The 21235-nt window shown below is 42.9% G+C and overlaps 1 protein-coding gene across 1 annotated transcript; it reads right to left on the bottom strand.

The window, feature by feature from the left end:
* Nucleotides 1-5989: 5989 nt before the first annotated feature.
* LOC138980231 (uncharacterized) lies at nucleotides 5990-20787 on the bottom strand. Its single transcript, XM_070353073.1, has 11 exons — nucleotides 20580-20787; nucleotides 19082-19232; nucleotides 17445-17516; nucleotides 15056-15132; nucleotides 14154-14320; nucleotides 13330-13449; nucleotides 11715-11795; nucleotides 10664-10802; nucleotides 9433-9515; nucleotides 8023-8119; nucleotides 5990-6933 (listed from the first exon to the last, which is right to left on the bottom strand). The coding sequence occupies exons 1-11, from the start codon at nucleotides 20667-20669 to the stop codon at nucleotides 6757-6759; spliced, it is 1254 nt and encodes a 417-aa protein (XP_070209174.1). The 5' UTR covers nucleotides 20670-20787; the 3' UTR covers nucleotides 5990-6756.
* Between the last annotated feature and the right edge of the window lie 448 nt (nucleotides 20788-21235).

Raw genomic sequence — 21235 nt, 5'->3', positions numbered from 1 at the left:
TGTGTGTGTTAGTGTCAGTGCATGTGTGTGTGTGTATGTGTGTGTGTGTGTGTATGTGTGTGTGTACTGATATGTGAGTGCGCGAGCGTGTGTGTGTGTGTGTGCGAGAGAGAGAGAGAGAGAGAGAGAGAGAGAGAGGGAGAGAGAGAGAGAGAGCGAGAGAGCGAGACGGACAGAGAGAGAGAGAGAGAGAGAGAGCGAGAGAGCGAGACGGACAGAGAGAGAGAGAGAGAGCGCGAGAGAGCGAGACGGACAGAGAGAGAGAGAGAGAGAGAGAGAGAGAGCGAGAGAGCGAGACGGACAGAGAGACATAGAGAGAGAGAGAGAGAGGGAGAGAGAGAGAGAGAGAGGGAGAGAGAGAGAGAGAGGGAGAGAGAGAGAGAGCTAGAGAGAGAGAGAGAGAGCGAGAGAACGAGACGGACAGAGAGAGAGAAAGAGAGAGAGAGAGAGAGAGAGAGAACGAGACGGACAGAGAGAGAGAAAGAGAGAAAGAGAGAGAGAGAGAGAGAGAGAGAACGAGACGGACAGAGAGAGAGAAAGAGAGAAAGAGAGAGAGAGAGAGAGAGAGAGAGAGAGAACGAGACGGACAGAGAGAGAGAAAGAAAGAGAGAGAGAGAGAGAGAGAGAGAGAGAGAACGAGACGGACAGAGAGAGAGAAAGAGAGAAAGAGAGAGAGAGAGAGAGAGAACGAGACGGACAGAGAGAGAGAAAGAAAGGAGAAAGAGAGAGAGAGAGAGAGAGAGAGAGAGAGAGAGAGAGAGAGAACGAGACGGACAGAGAGAGAGAAAGAAAGAGAGAGAGAGAGAGAGAGAGAACGAGACGGACAGAGAGAGAGAAAGAGAGAGAGAGAGAGAGAGAGAACGAGACGGACAGAGAGAGAGAAAGAGAGAGAGGGACATAGACAGTGAGAGGGAACGAGAAAGAGACACACAGAGCGAGAGAGAGAAAATGAGAGAGAGATATATAGAGCCACGGCAAAATCGGGGTGTCTTTACACTGAGGGGGTGTTCTTGTGACTGTCTTTCAAAGAGGGGCTGCTAGGGCTTTTCATGCGCAGGTGGCACTATGCCACGCAGACAAATACTGAATATGAAGGCTATTCTTTGTGCATGTGTGTGTCATTTGAGGCGATACCCTACCTGTTGCTTATGGCAATCTTTCATGACTGCGTACATTTCAATGTGCTTGGTACACATGCTCTCTTTGTGTGATTTGTATTGTCGCCTTCGTCATAGCAAATACAGCTAACGTCATCGTGGAATTTTGGCGTAACTCGATTGTTGGTGATTTTGAGTTTTTTTCAGCTTTAGACTAAGTAAATCCCTCTCCATAAAAAAATTCTCTTAAATACGATTGATAATAGAGGATTTAACATTCTTTTATCTTTCTGTCCATACCAGGAACGAATATGAACACTATTTCATTAAAAAAAAAAAAAATGGCTGCGATCTGCTGGCCGAGTGAATGCGTGATGTATTGTGTAAAAAAAATCCATCTCACACGGCATAAATAAATCCCTGCGCCTTGAATATGTGCGCGATATAAATTGCATAAAAAAAAATATATAAAAAATCCCTGCGCTTAGAACTGTACCCACGGAATACGCGCGATATAAGCCTCATATTGATTGATTGATTGATTGATTGAAAAAAAAAGTCATCAGTTTTGTCCTTCTCCTTAAAGGCTGTTTAAAACGAGGTACGTTAAAATTCCTAATGTGCGTTTTCTTTCTTTAAAGATGGGCACATATATGTTTTCAATCTAACTCAATAAAGCAAGCTCCGCTTTGCTGTTTACATATATTTTATCCGGTATATTCGGGAAAGTCTAATTGATCATTTCAAATGGTAATACTTCACACTCAGATTAACAAAAAACAAATTATTAAAACATTAGCGGTTTCGTTTCTGTTTTGGAGACTTTCCTGCAAGCAAAGAGTAGCCTACTATTCTTGTGACAGATTTTCGATGCCGGTCTCCAAATGCAACAAGACTATCGGGATATTTTCATATTGGAACCCCAGGTCACATCAATACAGAATAAATGTTTTAGTTTGAGTCCAAATGACAATATACAAAATAGTCGGGTAGCTGAAATCTGTAGCTTGCCAAACAAATGGGACGCTAAACGTTGAGGGTTACAAGCATCCACCTGGTCTCAATGGAGAGTCTGGACGTGGAGTAGTGTAGTCTAGGTAGGTGGACATTCTGAATTTGGTTTGTTTGGCCGCCATGACACTTTTCAAAATGGCCGCCTGAAAATCTTATGCGGGCCATATCTCACGTGTTATATGGACTAAAGTGACAAACTAAAGGGCTACATATATGTATTTTGACATGAAGAATTCAAATATGCAAAAATAAACATGATCTAAGTAGGTGGACATTCTGAATTTGGATATTATGGCCGCCATGACACTTTTCAAAATGACCGCCACAATCTACATTTTTCTTCATATCTCAGCTTATATTTGGAATAAACTCAAAAACATGGAGTCAATTCCTATGTTTTGCATGACAACGTCAATGGTGGCACAAAAAATAACCCTAACATTCACATTTCCTTACAAAAATTAAATATTTGACAAAATAGCTCTGTGCGATGTACGAATTTAGTAAGTATTATCTTTCTGAATTTGCTATCTTAGACAATGCCATATCAGCGTCCAAAGAGTTTACTCCATATTGCTTTGGAGAACAACAAATTGAAATCAATGATGACAAGAAAATATAAACATTGGGTGATGATATAAACTGAAAATTGTAATACTTCTGAAACACCAATGTTACTATATAGCATAATTATCATGCTAATTACGCACTTTCAGTACACAACAACTCTGACTCTTCAATACACAAGAACAATGTCAAATACCATAGTACAACATGATGCACAAACGTTTATGCATTACACTCGTTAGGTCTTCCCTTTTTAGCAATGAACATGTAATGATGGCACAATAATGGGTATGTAACATTATAAGAAACGATCTGTCGCTTCTGGATCACTGAGTATGACAGGCTACATGCCTCCATGGAAACAGAACAATAGTTTCTCAGGCACAAAGTGGTATTTCAAGGCTTAGTTGCGTAGCCCTGCCAAAGTGTGTGGGTTTCTGCAGTCTTTGCATCGGCATGCTCTTGTGCATCCCTGTCCACTGGACCAACATCTGCAGCGTCTTGTAGCACAAGATGTGCAGCCACAATCTATGAGCTCGAGAAAACGTTGTCTTGTGTCAGTTGTGGGTGCACGACTCAGCAGGATGGGCTCAATCACGTCGCCAGTCTCCTTCGTGACCAGCTTCCATCCACTGTTGACAACAGCCGGTAGGTGTGGCTTAGTTTCCAGAGCCCGCCTCCACACAAGTGCCTGGTAGTGAGATCTCTTGATGTGTAGGTTCAAAGCATCTTGTGTGGGGGGGAAGTTCTCAAGCGTTTTCTTCACGCTGTGGAAAACGTCGCATCGCAGCGGCTGTGTGGACGTGTGCTGGGTGTTCGGGTTGTAGAGTTTGCAGACAAATGATTCTGCATCCATGAGCACTTCCTAATCAGGAAAGTCTTCCATGCCAAGTCTTTGGAGAAGATGGGGATTGTCGAGGAAAACATTCCATGCAGATTTCTTCCCAATGCCAGCAAACTGGCTGGTGCTGTCAGAACCTGTGATTGCATGGAATGCCAGCAATTATTCTCTTTGTTGGTCAGTGATGTTAATTTGATGCACATGCACAAAGTGCTTCTTCCGGGGTGTTCCTGTTTGCATCCACACAAAGATACTGAGCTGTGGTTGGTGAGCGACAAGTAGAACAAGAACATCAGTGTCACGGCTGACGATGACTACTTGTGGATATCCTTGTTCTCTTGCTTCTTTGGCATGAAGAAGCATTCTGGTATCTGCCTCTTCATGCTCAGCAGATGACAGATGTGTGACATCTCTGTCAGATGACGACCAGACCTTTTCGGCATCAGAAAAGCCACCGCTCAGCACCAGCTCTTTTCCAGGCTCATTCCTGAAATTCTTTGCCAGCTTTTCGCAAAGGAAGTTGGCCAAGCTGGCCTTGTTCTCCTCCAATAGTATGAATCTGTCCCATTTGCCTAGAGCTCGAGTGCGTGACAGTACATTCCTTCTTATCCCTTTCTTGCCGTCCGTTCTCTTGCCTCGAGTCGTCGATTTGATTGTTTGTTTGATGTACCTGTCAAAGACCAAGTCAACTCTGGTGCTGGAGTGTGAGAAGTACTTGTCAACGTGTTCTGCAACATTGTCACTCCACTCTCCTAAAGTCTTTGCTCCCATCCGATTCCCCAAGACTTGTATCATCGCCATCCCATCAACTATGGGGCAGGTTGTGCTTGGAGCTGGAGCAGCATTCTGTGGCAAATTTTGCTGAAGTATTTTGGCCAGATCAGCTTTGTTTCTTGGCAGTCTTTCTTTCTTTCTTTCTTTATTTGGTGTTTAACGTCGTTTTCAACCATTCAAGGTTATATCGCGACGGTCTTGGCAGCCGCAATCTGCAGTCAGCAGTTGCTAGCGAGAGAGGCACTCCACAAAGCTCTTGTTCCAACATCTTGTTGATGTCAACATCCCGTCCTGCTTCCATAGCTGTTATCACACGTCTGAACAAGTCCCTGTCGGCTTTGAGGGCAACAGTTTTCTCCTTTCCAGTGTTGACTTCAAGTGTGTACATGCTCTCCAAGGTGCAGAGTTTCTTGGTTTTGATTCTGTCATGGAAAAGAGTCTCTTTCAGGACAAATCTTTTCTGCACAAACTCTGAGATGACTTCCTTTCCTGTTTCCTCTGCTGTTAGCAAGTCATGTTTCACAACATCACTGGCAACGTCACAAGTTGTGAGTGAAATCAGGTCTGGTGATGGGTGAGCAAAGGGGTTGAATGTCTGAAACAAGTTGATGAGTTTCTGTAGATCATCTTGATCCTGTTTCAACCTCTTTTTCCCGAAGTCCTTGTGTGCACAGTCGTGCTCGTCATCTTCATCAGCAGCACTAGACAGGCCAAACATGGCCTGAGTGTCCTTAGCCAGCTGAGACCTTGCGCGGAGTGTCAGAGACCACCTGTCCCTGGCTGTGTCTGTTTTTGTAATGCCAACAAGTCCTCCAGCGACTTTTCCAGTTTTGTTGACGTGTTCCATCGCTTGATCATCTGCGATCTGACATATGTTTCGAAGTAATCATACAATGCACTACTTAGATCATGTTTATTCTTGCATATTTGAATTCTTCATGTCAAAATACATATATAGCCCTTTAGTTTGTCACTTTAGTCCATATAACACGTGAGATAAGGCCCGCATAAGATTTTCAGGCGGCCATTTTGAAAAGTGTCATGGCGGCCAAACAAACCAAATTCAGAATGTCCACCTACTTAGATCATGTTTATTCTTGCACATGTGAATTTTTCATGTCAAAATACATATATATAGCCCTTTAGTTTGTCACTTTAGTCCATATAACACGTGAGATATGGCCCGCATAAGATTTTCAGGCGGCCATTTTGAAAAGTGTCATGGCGGCCAAACAAACCAAATTCAGAATGTCCACCTACCTAGACTACATTACTCCACGTCCAGACTCTCCATTGAGACCAGGTGGATGCTTGTAACCCTCAACGTTTAGCATGTTGCACTTTTCTGAACTCAGCTACCCGACTAAAACAATTCAGACACAAAGCGTCTTTCCCCGAAATAGCTTTGTGTTGAATGTGTTTTCATAGTTATCCCCCTTCTACCTGTCTATCTTATTTCTGTTTATCTACTTCGTCTCTGGGCGCAGATGTGTTTGCGCGTGTGTGTCCATTTCATGTGTTAAAGTTAATGGGCCATAGGGTAAATAGGTTGGGGTAGTGTCTTCGTGAATAGCGTTTCAAGTGTGTACAAAAAACTGTTGGCTTTCTTCGAGTTGAGAATCACACACACACACACACACACACACACACACACACACACACACACAAACTGACTAAGCAAAGAAAACAGTTTACAAAAGAATCTGAATTTTATTTTCATGGTGGCAAAATGCAGACATCAATTCACACAGCATGTAATAAATAAAAATTTAAAAATTGAACAAGCACAGGTAATTAAGTGCTTTGTGCAACTCATTTTCGCTTTAATACATTCAAGACAAGTAGACAAACAAGCCTATCTAGCAGCACAATTGGTTCTTGCCTGCTGTTGCTCAAACAAGCAGTGCGATGCTGCACACATGGACTTCATTCTCCCTATCTCTCTCTTTTCATACGAACACACATCTCACACCATGCACACTGACGTGACAGATGTGCACAGACAGACAGAAATACTCTCCCCCTCTCTCTCAAACGCACTCACACATTGCACTTCATGATTTCTCACTCCACAAATTCTACTCCTCTTCACACACTCACTAAAACAGTGATTCAACAAACATTCAGGTCCGTCCCAACCACCCCTACCCCTACCCACCCCCCACCCACTTGCTCCAATTTCTCTTCTCACACACATTTCTACGCATCACACACAATAGACACAGTGTACACAGACAGATATGCACAGACAGACAGACAGACTACTCTCTCTCTCTCTCTCTCTCTCTCTCTCTCTCTCTCTCTCTCTCTCTCTCTCTCTCTCTCTCTCTCTCTCTCTCTCTCTCTCTCTCTCTCTCTCTCTCTCTCTCTCTCTCTCTCTCTCTCTCTCTCTCTCTCTCTCTCTCTCTCTCTCTCTCTCTCTCTCTCTCTCTCTCTCAAACACACTCACACACACAACAGACACTATTTCGGTGCAGAAGGTGCCTGCTTCAGTCTCCAGTGCCGGACAATCTTCAATACTTGCTCCACCACAGCGTCAGGTGCGGTCAGAGGCATGTTACGATCCGCCCCGTTGACCACGATATGCTGAGCCTTAGGGAAACTCCGCGTGATCAAGTCTTGCTGTGCTTTAGCCCACGCCTGCAAACCACATCAAAATTCAATGCACAAGATCGACAAGATATTGTTGTACCTGTAAATGCAAAATTAAGACCTCTTCCTAAAACAGACACCTTGTCTCGATCGGCTTCATATAGAAAACCATGACAAAAATATCAAATTAGACCTGTTGTCAGAGGACACAAAACATATCTTCTTCTTCTTCTTCTTCGTTCGTGGGCTGAAACTCCCACGTACACTCGTGTTTTTTGCACGAGTGGAATTTTACGTGTATGACCGTTTTTTACCCCGCCATTTAGGCAGCCATACGCCGTTTTCGGAGGAAGCATGCTGGGTATTTTCGTGTTTCTATAACCCACCGAACTCTGACATGGATTACAGGATCTTTTTCGTGCGCACTTGGTCTTGTGCTTGCGTGTACACACGGGGGTGTTCGGACACCGAGGAGAGTCTGCACACAAAGTTGACTCTGAGAAATAAATCTCTCGCCGAACGTGGGGACGAACTCACGCTGACAGCGGCCAACTGGATACAAATCCAGCGCGCTACCGACTGAGCTACGTCCCCGCCCACACAAAACATATGACACAACTTTATTATCTCATCAGAGACCTGTCGACATGATGCGTGTGTAACCCAACATTTTGGAGCTGATTCTAAGGGTATCCTTACATTATAGGTACCACTGTTTCATGTTGTTTCCTCAGCCGATCAGAAGAAACTAAATGGCTACAACTCTCTGTATTTCAAAAGATGTCTTATTGCTTCTGAATGTGAAAGTTACTTGCCTCCCTCCAATCCCCCTCCCCCAATTCGATTTCAAAAGATATTTCAAAAGATCCATTGCTTCTGAACATGGAATTTACACCTCGCATTCACACACACAGAAAGCTGTATACTGCACCCTCTCCCTTCCCCCATCCATCATTCTCTCTCTCTCGCACGCGCGCGCGCACACACACACACACACACACACACACACACACTCACTCACTCACACTCACTCACTCACTCACTCACTCACTCACTCACTCACTCACTCATTCACTCACTCACTCACTCACTGACTGACTCACTCACTCTCACACTCACACCCATACACACACCAACCTTGTTGAGTGAGCTGGGCAGCTGTTCATCGTAGTAATTCCCTGTCATCACGGTCACTGACACGTTGGACGGCAGAGATCTCAGCATGCGCACAGTTCTGAAACCAATCACCATTGCAGTGAAAAAAACAAATGGTTCTCCACTTCAAGATCATTTATCTTTCTCAGTTTTATTCTTACAAGTGCACCCAAGGCCAACTAATTACACAATTATAAAAAAAATAAAAAAATAAAAAAAAAAAAAAAACAGCCAAGCAACACAGAAAAAGAATACAGTGGAACGCCCCTTTGGAGACCACTCAATTTAAAGTCCTTGATTTTTTTGATTTTCTGCTCATCAACCGGATTTTCTCCGATTTTTGAAGGTCTTAAATAGGTTAAAGGCTGACATTGTCCTATTTAATTACTTCCAGGGCTTTTCCCATCGTTGCGGGGATGTATAAATTAAGCTTCCTGCAAAGTTTTAGCTTTGAAGTCCTTACCAATTACGAGAAATAATTAATTCTTTATTGGTATGTTCTCCAGGACTTGGGCTATTTTTAGACCGTCAACACAGACAGTGCAGCGTCGCCAATCCCCGCTTGAAGGAAATCGCTCACCTTCCACGTGCAAAACGTAGTGATATTGACACGCCAGATTAGCGCGGTAGCGTATTGTGCTAAGCAGGAAAGTGCGCTTTTCTGTATTCTTGTTAACTTCGCAATTTCCCGGAAACATCCACTTTCACTTTGAGACTGTTTTGTTCACATTTGACACTATCGAAACCACTTTGCAATACTGAAATAATTTTTTCTGTGTTCGAAAGCAGTACTGCTAATTGTTATTATATCCCCTTAGGTACAGTTTTATAACATGTAAACAATAGGAATTAATTAATGAACGGGACGAAAAGGGCAGCCTTTAAATAAGTTAGAATGGGGGATGCAGGAGTCTGTCTGATGTGAATCTCCAGTTATATGACAGGTCTTTAGCACATCACCAGTAAATGGCCCCAATAGGTTTATAAAGGCCTGTGGGGACGTAAAGATTCACTGGTTAGTTATAAGTTGGGTGTGTCAAGGTTAGAGCCAACTGATACAAAACTCCGGCTGAAATGCTCAGTACATGTACAACATACAGGTATAGTCAGGCAGACAGGTTTTCTGACAAACACTGACGCAAAGAAAGACATAGGCACCCACAGAAAGAGACACACACACACACAAAGAAAGACACAGACAGACAAACACAAATACATGTGCATGCATACACATACATACGCACACACTGAGTTGTTGAATATGAACATCACATGTCGTATGCATTAAGAGCGATTACTTCCCTTTGGTTATTTGATATCTTAACATCGCTCTGCCTCATTCTGTTTGAGATTCTGAATATGAACATGTTACAACTCAACTGTAATACATACCCCATTTGAGAAAAAGTTTCATTGATGAAAAAATGCTCATCCACCACTGAGCTTAGATGCCTTGGTTGGCACAAGAGGTATTTCTGCAAGTAACAAAATATATCTGTATAACTTACATATTGTAAATCAAAGAAAATCCAGTTCTAAATCCCAGCTTCCTACGCTAAAATACAGAAAGTATAACTGATGTCAGAGATAATTCACTACTAATAAAAAATAAAGTACACAGCAAAAGCAATAGGTCAGTTAAGTGCCCCACAACTACAAGAAACACATCATGCACTCTGTGTGCATCACTATAGCATTAATGTGCATATTACACATTACTCAGAGAGTGGCTTGCTTCTTAATTGGACACCATGGGTTGACAACTGGGTGGCCGAGTGTTAAACGCACTTGCCTCAGAAGCGAGAGATTGCGAGTTCGACCCTGGGTCAGGGCGTTAGCAATTTTCTCCCCCCTTTCCTAACCTAGGTGGTGGGTTCAAGTGCTAGTCTTTCGGATGAGACGAAAAACCGAGGTCCCTTCGTGTACACTACATTGGGGTGTGCACGTTAAAGATCCCACGATTGACAAAAGGGTCTTTCCTGGCAAAATTGTATAGGCATAGATAAAAATGTCTACCAAATACCCGTGTGACTTGGAATAATAGGCCGTGAAAGGTGAATGCTCGCCCTAATAGGCTTGAGGTTTGCTGGCCGATGTGAATGCGGTGAATGCGTGATATATTGTGTAAAAAATTCCATCTCACACGGCATAAATAAATCCCTGCGCCTTGAATCCCTGGTTGAGATATGTGCGCGATATAAATTGCATAAAATAAAAAAATAAACAACTCTCGCCATCTCTACCAGACCACTGATGAGACACATTAGTGTCCAAACACGTGTCTGGTCTCGGTAGTAAAACAATGGTCCTCCTCTGGACTTGATTTCTCTGTTGATACGCTCTCCCCTCTGGCCGTTAGCTTCTCTTTGAAATCTTGGTCCCGTCTGAGGAGGGTCTGATTTCCCCAATAGGGCTGTCTGTGAAGGGACACTTCTTTCTCTCTCTCTTTTGCTCTGCTAAGAGATTTTTAACAAATCTCAGAAGAGAGTCTCTGCTGACTTTCAGTTGTTTCTTTCACAACTTCTGATGGATATATTACTTTTCGAGTAAGAATATATTTTGTTCCAAAAATGAACAGGTGTGTTCCACAATTGGTAGAGCCTTGCGTAGAAAATTACATTACCTGTCTGTTAACGACTGTCTCGTTAAGGGGTGCGGCTGTTAACGGCTGTTTGAGGACCCCCAGTAGTAATCCCACCCTGGTCAGGCCCAATGCTGCCCCCAGCTGAAGAGACTGATAGGTCGGCACCAACTGTCCAAACCTGTCAACGGAAAACGTCATAGGCAATGAAGCAGATACTTCTCTGTGAAAGTTGCAACAAATGTAACTTGTCAGTACAGCGGAATCCCCCCTTTTAAGGACCTCCAAAAATTTGAGAAAATCGGGTCTTAGAAATGAGGGGAGTCTTAAAACAGGGGTACATTTACAGAGGTTATGAACCGAAAGTCTGAGAAAACAAGGTCTTAAAAGGTTTGCTTTTTTTTTTTTTTTTTGCTTTACGCCCAGCCGACCACGAAGGGCCATATCAGGGCGGTGCTGCTTTGACATATAACGTGCGCCACACACAAGACAGAAGTCGCAGCACAGGCTTCATGTCTCACCCAGTCACATTATTCTGACACCGGACCAACCAGTCCTAGCACTAACCCCATAATGCCAGACGCCAGGCGGAGCAGCCACTAGATTGCCAATTTTAAAGTCTTAGGTATGACCCGGCCGGGGTTCGAACCCACGACCTCCCGATCACGGGGCGGACGCCTTACCACTAGGCCAACCGTGTCGGTTTGTCTTAAAAGGGAGGGGGTCTTAAATTGGGGGGGGGGGGGGGGGGGGGGTGGTTCCACTGTACTTTTATCAGCCTTTTACAACATTTCTGCTTTTTGATAAGGTTACATGTAACTCATTTGCTGGACTTGCTATACAAAACAGGTAACATGGCTCAGAGACAAACACCATCCATTCTTGTGTTTTGTTGTTCACTCTTTAAAGCAGAAAGTTTTAAATCAAAACATAATTTTTTTGAACATTTCCAAATTGGAGAAGAGAGGAAGGGGTCCAGGTTACAGACTGTGGTGGTGTGTCTGATATTACCTTTTTCAAAGAATTTTGTTGTGACTTTTCAAAATAAAGAGTATTGGTTGTAACTTGTATCATTCAACGGACACACACTTACCAATACTGTGACCAGTGCTGCTGATCACTCTCAAACAAAGTTTCCGGCAGAGGGTTCAGCAGAACCAGCCCAAGCACATTGCTGAAATCAAGCAAAAGTATGCCTTTGACTTTTCTATGCCAGATAACAGTGCTGGCTGTGCTATGAAGCAGTATATTGACGTCCTTGTCGAATTTTGGAGTAACTCATTTTAAATAGAAGGACAAAACTGATTATTTGTATTATAAAATACAGTGGTACCTGTGATGAAAGGACACCCTTGGGACCAGCCAAAAGTGTCCGTACGTTGCAGGTGGCCTGTCATGACAGGTGGCCTTTCTTGACAGGTGTCCTTTCTTGACAGGTGTCCTTTCTTGACAGGTGGCCTTTCACAGACCTGTTTACCCTAAACCCGAGGCAAGAGTACTTTCCCAAAAAGTTGAGTGTATTGTTCAAAAAGTTGGTGTACTTTGCAAGCAAAGCCATATCGGACTAGGGAAAATGTACGCGTGGGTGCAAACGTGTTTGTGTAATAATAGCATGTCTTGTGAACACCTTCAGAATTTAATTCCTTCCAATACAACAGGGTGAAAACAATTTTATTTACCTGTCAGTTTATAGCATTATAACCAGTGTCTTCCAAACAGATTGATAATGAAAAGATGAAGTTCGTGAAATATCATCTGCGGTTGACAGTGGCAAGTTCATTTTTACAATCACCTCAGAAAACATTGCTTCAGCACGGACTACAGCCTTTTCTTCTGGCAGGATTTGCTTTGGGGGAATGAACTTCATAATTCCTTGGCAGCTTTCAGCGGATTTCTTTGCAGCAACCTTGTCCAGGTGAGATTTGGAACTGCAGTGTCGTTCGATGTCATATTTCCCAGCATGGGCAACGGAGAAATCTGATTTACAATACTTGCAGTGTACGTGCATGACTTTTTCCCATAGTAGACTCCACAATTCCTGGCTCTTTCTTATATTTCTCAAAAAAAATCTGCTGCTTCTGCTGTTTAGATTTGGTACAGTCATCCGAAACTGGCAAATTTTTCCGCTTCATTTTGCCACGATTGTCCAGACGATCGCACGTGCCAACAACTGAACAAGGTTTCCACAGCTGAAGACTCGCTGTCATGGTTACCATCCCGTAGTCAGCACACCAACACCGGAAAACGTATTCTAGCCTTTAACTTAGGCGTATTTTGTGCGTGTGTCGCGTATTTGCGTACCGATAATAATTTGGCGTACAAAATACGCCCAAATTGTACTGGTAAACAGGTCTGCTTTCATGCAAGGTATACTTTGGTAGAGATAATATAAAAAGGGACAAGAGAAGGTGTCCTTTTAAGGGAGGTGTCCTCTCATGGGAGGGTCCACACATCGCAGGTACTGCTGTAGTGTTTATATTCGTTCCTAGTATGGATAGAAAGATAAAAGAATGTTAAATCATGTAATTTCAATCGTATTGAAGAGAATATTTCTCATGGAGAATGATTTACTTAGTCTAAAGCATGAAAACATCAAAATCGCCAAGAATCAGGTTACTCCAAAATTCCATGACAACATTGATATCACCATCCAATGTGAAGTGCAACCTTTCTTCATAATGAAATTCATGAACAATGCCAAGGTATACCTGTCAAAAAGCAGTGTGTAGAACTGTGACACCACAGCTCCGAGTTCAGCTCCCACAAAGATGAATGGCTTGGGTTGTTGACTGCTGCTCGTTATCAGTTGGTGCAGGTCATCCACCATGCTGAAACATTCGTTGTCATCATCATCAACATCATCATTATAATAATCATCATCATCAACATCATTATCATCTTCATCATCATCATCATTAAAAGACCACAGCTACCACCATCCTTCTCATCGTCTCCATCATCCTTCATCATCACTACAGCCCACAGCTACCATCATCGGCCTTCTCATCTTCACCATCACCCTTCATCATCATTACCTAGGTTTCTTCAATTATTTAGCAGTCACTTGTGAAAAATAGGCCCTCGTTTCCCCTCACAAACAGGTTAACATGATACAGTCAAAAACTTGAACAGTGTTTCTCCAATATCTTCAAGCAACTTGTTGTCACAATTAACAAATAGCATTGTAATAAAACAGGTAACGCTGTTTCTCCCCCAAAACTGTTTCTTAAAAAAACATCACAAGCGACAACACTAATGCGATTCATTACAACAAAAACAATACAAATTTAAACAAAAGTGGACACACATAACCAGGTTAGATTTTTATTTTTCAATATTTTGGCAAACCGCCTTCTTCAGGATGTAATTGTGAAAGTATGGAAACAAAAACAATCCACAGAAACAAACATAACACCAGACACACACATCAAAACACACACACACACACAGTCCATAAACAACAAAACAAATCAAGACTAACTGCTGGGCAAATTAAAAAGAGAACAAAGAGAAAGAAGAAGAGAATCGGAACCTTTCAGCTGTGAAGGGCTGTCCTCTAGGCCCTGAGAAGTCAGAGTGCCCTGAGAAGTCAGAGTCCTCTGAGAAGTCAGAGTCCACTTCCTCACCAGGAGGTGCACTGGCATTGCGTGGAGAGGGACGCTCACTGAACCCAAGCCCTGCTCGGTCGTAGATGCAAACCTGGACAGAGATTAAAACAGTTACAGCACAAAGTCACTTGATCCATTCTTCGTAAAATCAATGAGTTATTTTCACCACCAAATGTTAATTATTCCCAAGATGACTGGTTTGTCAGAAATTCCATGTGCAATCAATCAAGTTTGACCCTAATTAAAACAAGAAATTCCTCCGATAGGAACTACACCCCCGTCAAAGGGAAATAACCTTCTCAGTTGGTGGCAGTGAGAATGGTTATTTCCCTTTGACCAACGGGGGGGTCCGTCTATACCAGGCCTTGTATAATTTTAATCCACCAATAACTCCCTAACCGTGTGTTTGACTGGTCCCAATTTTTGTAAGGACCGTCTCAGGAATGTATAGAACCTGTTCACCAAGTTTGGTGACGATCGGTGGGTTCATTCTTGAGATCTACTTGCGAACACAAACACATCGAGTGAAACCTATACACACCCCTATACCGGGGGTGTAAAGATGAGTCACATTAATGCGTCAGTGATTAATTAATCACTGAAGTCTGGCCTGAATCTTGCCTGAAAATTCCAATTAAAATTAATGTATCTCTTAGCTGTTCCCCTTACATAACAAAAATATAGTGTTCTAGTATATCACAATAAATAACCCAATGTGGTTTGTGTTGCAAAAGTTTACCAAAGGCGAGAAGCAAAAACCTGGAAAAACCTGAAAATGTGTGAATGCATCTGATGAAAAAAGTGTATAATATAAAATAATACCTACCCGAGTGTGTTTGGCTATCTTTGGCCAAACCAGGGCCCACACATCTGATGTCATGCCTGTTGGGGCATCCATTACCACTGGAACAGGGAGTAACAAGTTCATCATTTTCGAAATAAAGACAGACGATTTTTGAAAATAACTCTGTTTGTATGGGTTGTGGAAGAGTGACCTTTCCTTGCAAAACCTCGTACAAATATTGGAGGGGCCAATCACTAGCAAGGGGTGTGAAGGGCAAAACCTCGTACAAATATTGGAGGGGCCAATCACTAGCAAGAGGTGTGAAGGGCAAAACCTCGTACAAATATTGGAGGGACCAATCACTAGCAAGGGGTGTGAAGGGCAAAACCTCGTACAAATATTGGAGGGGCCAATCACTAGCAAGGGGTGTGAAGGGCAAAACCTCGTACAAATATTGGAGGGGCCAATCACTAGCAAGGGGTGTGAAGGGCAAAACCTCGTACAAATATTGGAGGGGCCAATCACTAGCAAGGGGTGTGAAGGGCAAAACCTCGTACAAATATTGGAGGGGCCAATCACTAGCAAGGGGTGTGAAGGGCAAAACCTCGTACAAATATTGGAGGGGCCAATCACTAGCAAGGGGTGTGAAGGGCAAAACCTCGTACAAATATTGGAGAGGCCAATCACTAGCAAGGGGTGTGAAGGGCAACACCTCGTACAAATATTGGAGGGGCCAATCACTAGCAAGGGGTGTGAAGGGCAAAACCTCGTACAAATATTGGAGGGGCCAATCACTAGCAAGGGGTGTGAAGGGCAAAACCTCGTACAAATATTGGAGGGGCCAATCACTAGCAAGGGGTGTGAAGGGCAAAACCTCGTACAAATATTGGAGGGACCAATCACTAGCAAGGGGTGTGAAGGGCAAAACCTTGTACAAATATTGGAGGGGCCAATCACTAGCAAGGGGTGTGAAGGGCAAAACCTCGTACAAATATTGGAGGGGCCAATCACTAGCAAGGGGTGTGAAGGGCAAAACCTCGTACAAATATTGGAGGGGCCAATCACTAGCAAGGGGTGTGAAGGGCAAAACCTCGTACAAATATTGGAGGGGCCAATCACTAGCAAGGGGTGTGAAGGAAACATGCGTGTTCCCTCTCTCACAACCTACACAAACCTGCTGAGTTATTGTCGGAATGTGTCTATTCTGCTATGTTAGAGCATAACTAACGGTAACACAGACACACATGCACATCAACAAACATGTATGCACATCAACAAACATACATATATATGTGACCCTCCACCACGAAATGAGTCGCATGTCACCTTGCGCGGTTCTGCGCTAGGCTTAATATAAAGTCCGGGGAGTGTCTGATAACAGTGTGAGGGTCACCTTAGTCACAGGCTTGTAACTCAAACAGTTTTCGCTCTTTTCTAAAACGGTTTTCACCACTGGATAAAGCATAAAAAACTCTTTAGGAAAATGTAAAAATATGAAAATCATGCAATGGTGACATGCGACTCATTCCGTGGTGGAGGGTCACATATACCGAGCAACAAAAGAAACGCGAAAACATTCTGCAATGTTTGATTGGCAAAATCTAAAAAAATTATAGAGTTAGAATTATCAAACCACAAAAGTTTGATGAAGGCATGTTTGACCTAGCTATTGTGTGATTATTTTGATGCTGCGACTGTTTCAACACACGGAACAAGCAGGTTTAACGTTAACGAAGTTTTGGAGGTCTCGCTCAGTCAGTCTTCATCGCGCTCTCTGACCACTGATCGGGCACTGGTGGCTTCCAATGATGTTCCTGGGAGTGTCAGTGGCTGTATTGAATCGATCTCGAAGACGTTGTGGCAGGAAATTGCGATCTTGTCTTATTGGGGTAATGCAAAAAATCCACCGCGTTGCATAACTGCAGTGCTTCCAATGTCAACTGAAGGTCATAGACTGTTGTCATATGCACGTTTAAAGCACATGCCAACGCTTATGGATCATCCCCAGCTTTAAATCGACCTGGCATTTTGGTGGTGCCAATCTTGGCATCCTGGCTGTTTCAAAAGTGAGACTGGCAGCAAGCGTGCCATGGTCTCTTTTGGTTGCTAATGCATTAGTGAACACATCTCACACATCAGATTTCTCTTGCTCCACTTGCACGTGCTGCGAGCGCGCATTATGTGTTCAACGTTAAACCTGCTTGTCCCGTGTGTTAAAACAGTCACAGCATCAAAATAATCACACAAAAGCAAGGTCAAACATGCCTTCATCAAACTTTGGTGGTTTAATAATTCTAACTCTATAATTGTTGGAGATTTTGTCAATCAAACAATGACGATTTATTTCGCGTTTCTTTTGTTGCTCGGTTTATATATATATGTACACACACACTGTCTGAGTCATGCCCCCTCTGGGCAACAGTGCACCAACCTGTTGGGGGACCTTTGCCTTTGCACATGAGGAACATCTTGCGCCCCCACCCAACATCATACAGTTCTCCGTCTGTAACACAATCACGTTAAACATCATAACCATCAAAATCATGTACAGTGGAACCCCCTTTTAAGACCCCCCGGGGCGGGGATGTAGCTCAGTCGGTAGCGCGCTGGATTTGTATTCAGTTGGCCGCTGTCAGCGTGAGTTCGTCCCCACGTTCGGCGAGAGATTTATTTCTCAGAGTCAACTTTGTGTGCAGACTCTCCTCGGTGTCCGAACACCCCCGTGTGTACACGCAAGCACAAGACCAAGTGCGCACGAAAAAGATCCTGTAATCCATGTCAGAGTTTGGTGGGTTATAGAAACACGAAAATACCCAGCATGCTTCCTCCGAAAGCGGCGTATGGCTGCCTAAATGGCGGGGTAAAAACGGTCATACACGTAAAAGCCGTGGGAGTTTCAGCCCATGAACGAACAAACAAAAGACCCCCCAATTCAAGACATCATTCCTTTCAAGACCTTGATTTCTCAGATGTTCCGTTCATAACCGCTGTAAATTTACCTACTTACTAAGACTTCCTCCTTTTTAAGACCAGCTTTTCTCAGATTTGTGAAGGTCTTAAGGGGGGTGTTCCACTGTACCTGCAATGTCATTTCTTTCTTTCTTTATTTGGTGTTTAACGTCGTTTTCAACCACGAAGGTTATATCACGACGGGGAAAGGGGGGGGGGGGGGGGGGATGGGATAGAGCCACTTGTCAATTGTTTCTTGTTCACAAAAGCACTAATGAAAACTTTGCTCCAGGGGCTTGCAACGTAGTACAATATATGACCTTAATTACTGGGAGAATGCAAGTTTCCAGTACAAAGGACTTAACATTTCTTACAGACTGCTTGACTAAAATCTGTACAAAAATTGACTATATTCTATACAAAAAACACTTAACATGGGTAAAAGGAAAAACAGAATCCGTTAGTCGCCTCTTACAACATGCTGGGGAGCATCGGGTAAATTCTTCCCCCTAACCCGCGGGGGGTTGCAATGTTATGCCCCTACAAACAAAAACTTGCACCTCTTGCGCGTTGCAATTTAACCCAAGTCCAGTGACAAGGGAGTGTCATGTTGTAGCCAAAAGAGTTTTCTGACTTCCAACGAATGTGTAGCCATCAGGACTACATAAAATACATGTATTAAGACGAACAGAAGTCGGGCCTCCTGACACACGACAGTAGCAAAAGAAAACCGCTCATTGATTTAAAATCATGAAATTATTTAGCACTAGCAGCCATAAATATAGGTACAAAGTATTTTCGAGCAAATCATTACAGAGGTATCTAAATGATTAAATCACAGCAAAGCAAATGTCCCATGAGCTTTTGAGGTCGAATTCGTCCAAAATTTTCTAAATAAATCCTTAGCTTTTACACCTCTTAAGTACAAGAGCATATGAATCAGGCAGAAACATGCAGCCTATCGGTCAATATAATGACCATGGTAACCATTCATGACTCGCTGTTCATTAATCAATAAAATGACCATGTTATTGTTAACCAATAAAACAACAATGCTAACCATTTAAATGACTCGATGCTCGTTAATCAATAAAAACTCTGTGATGCTGATTGATTTACCTGGAGGTTGGAGCTCTTGGTGTTCTTTCTGGAGTGCAGCATAGTTCATGAAGGGCGGCACGATGATCAGCAGCAGCATGTACTTGAGGCTGCCACGCAGTGTTCTCCACAGCCCAGGAGGGCTTTTCTTCACACTCACAGGCTCTGCAGTCTGTGTTGCAAAGCACACACGCATGCACATTAACACCACACATACACATTCAATGATTCTTGTACACACACACACACACACACACACACACACACACACAATAATATCGTAATACGCATGCGTATTATTACACATACCAAATATACGCAATTATTCGAATATGCACGAAAACACTCACACAGTGACACATGCACGAAAACACACACTCAGTGACTCACACTCACACTCAAAATGCAGGGTTTTATTTACTAGTGCGCCCTGCGCCATTGGCGCATTAAATCTGAAAATGTCCCATTACAATTCCCTTCAGTGTGTCAAAGGGCGCATAGAGATTACGTACCACTGCGCCACCAAATGTACACTTTACATTGGATTACACACACACATACACACACAGATAACACGATATAGCGGCTAATTCTCAGATGGCACCATATTGCACGATTTTGCATCTTTGGTCAAAACGCGTACGGGCCTATTTGGTGCTTCTTGCCTTCGACTATGTCCCATCGCAATTTGGTTGAGGGGGACAAATGTCCCATTGCCTTTTTCTCCCAGGCTAAACCCTGTAATGTCATATCAATGTATCATATATTGCAAGATAAAATTTAAATGAATACTTTCGGTAATCTTGAACTTTAGCATGTTAAATTCATAGCTCAGAATCCAGTGACATTCTTTACTTATTTTTGATACAAGTCCATGTAAGCAAGCCAAAGAACATTTGTCGTGAAATTAATTGACGGATTGAGCTCCAAACTTAAGCAAAATTAATTAATTTGGTTGTTCAATCGACGAAAATGCACAGAAAATGGCGTACGTTGTCAACCATGGGACATCATTTACACGAAAGAGTTGTCTCCCGACGGATAATTCCTTCTTTGATCCATGTAAACTAAATGCATTCGTACAGTTCATCGGAGTTCATTCCGTAACTTCAAAGGGATCTAAAATGACTTGTTATGATTACAAGTGCTAGGTTCTACAAATTTGGAGACTTGAATGCCTCTGAATTATAAATGAGCTATGAATTTAACACGCTAAAGTTCAAGATTACCATACTTTCTATGCCTCCTGTATGATAACCTAGTGGTTTTCACATGTGAAATGATTTTAGAAGTAATATATTATTGCTTGTGCCCAAACTGCATACATGCTCTATTTTGACATACATGTAGCATCAAGTGCAAAAACGTACGTTATTATTGCATTAAATCGCTTCTAAAAAAATAATGAGATAATGATGAAGTCTTGGTTGACCTTACTGCATCATGTGCATCTCCATGTGACATGTCAACCAAACGAAACTAAGATCTTGTCTTTGTCATTTGCAACGTGCAACATTACCTCTTCCCCGCCGCTCTCCGATTCAGCAGACTGCTCAACTTGACGAGGACGGCCGGAAGGTGGGCCTCTCGTTCGTCTGCGTGCACTCATTTTCTGCGAGCAAATGTTGGGTGATTCTGTGTAAAAACAATCAACAATTGAACCCTGAAAATGCAAAACAAACACACGTGTCCAAATAGGCCGACGCTCTAAGGGAAGTCACTGTGTCAAAAAAGAAAGGGGAGTTACTCCGAAGATGATTGTTGGGCGCAAAGTAAGAATCCGGAGCAGAGTTGGAATAATCGCTGGACTACAGACTACAGACGTTCGGATGAACCCAGTCCATATCAAGAAAGAAGAAGAAGAAGAATCGGGATTTCCCGAAACCTCATTTGATTTCCAACAAAGCGCCGCATTTCCGGAAACGAGCTGCCTCGTTCTAGAAATGGCAACCCTTTGACTGGCACAAAAAAGTGTGGGGGTACACTGTGTAACAATTCTCTCAGTGACACTCAGCGCATGCAGCTAGCTAGTTGCTGCTGTCTCGATCTGTTTTGAACACAATGAATTTTTTTTCAGAGTAGAGTGTTAGTTTGTTACAACAGGCTGAAATCATCTTTAATTTGAATCAACATTTTGCAACAATCAATCACATCAATATAGCGCACAGACTTGCA

This window comes from Littorina saxatilis, linkage group LG11 (assembly GCF_037325665.1).
Source record: "Littorina saxatilis isolate snail1 linkage group LG11, US_GU_Lsax_2.0, whole genome shotgun sequence".
Classification (NCBI taxonomy): domain Eukaryota; kingdom Metazoa; phylum Mollusca; class Gastropoda; order Littorinimorpha; family Littorinidae; genus Littorina; species Littorina saxatilis.
Note: the sequence above shows the minus strand (reverse complement) of the source record. Positions and strands in the feature narration are given on the sequence as shown.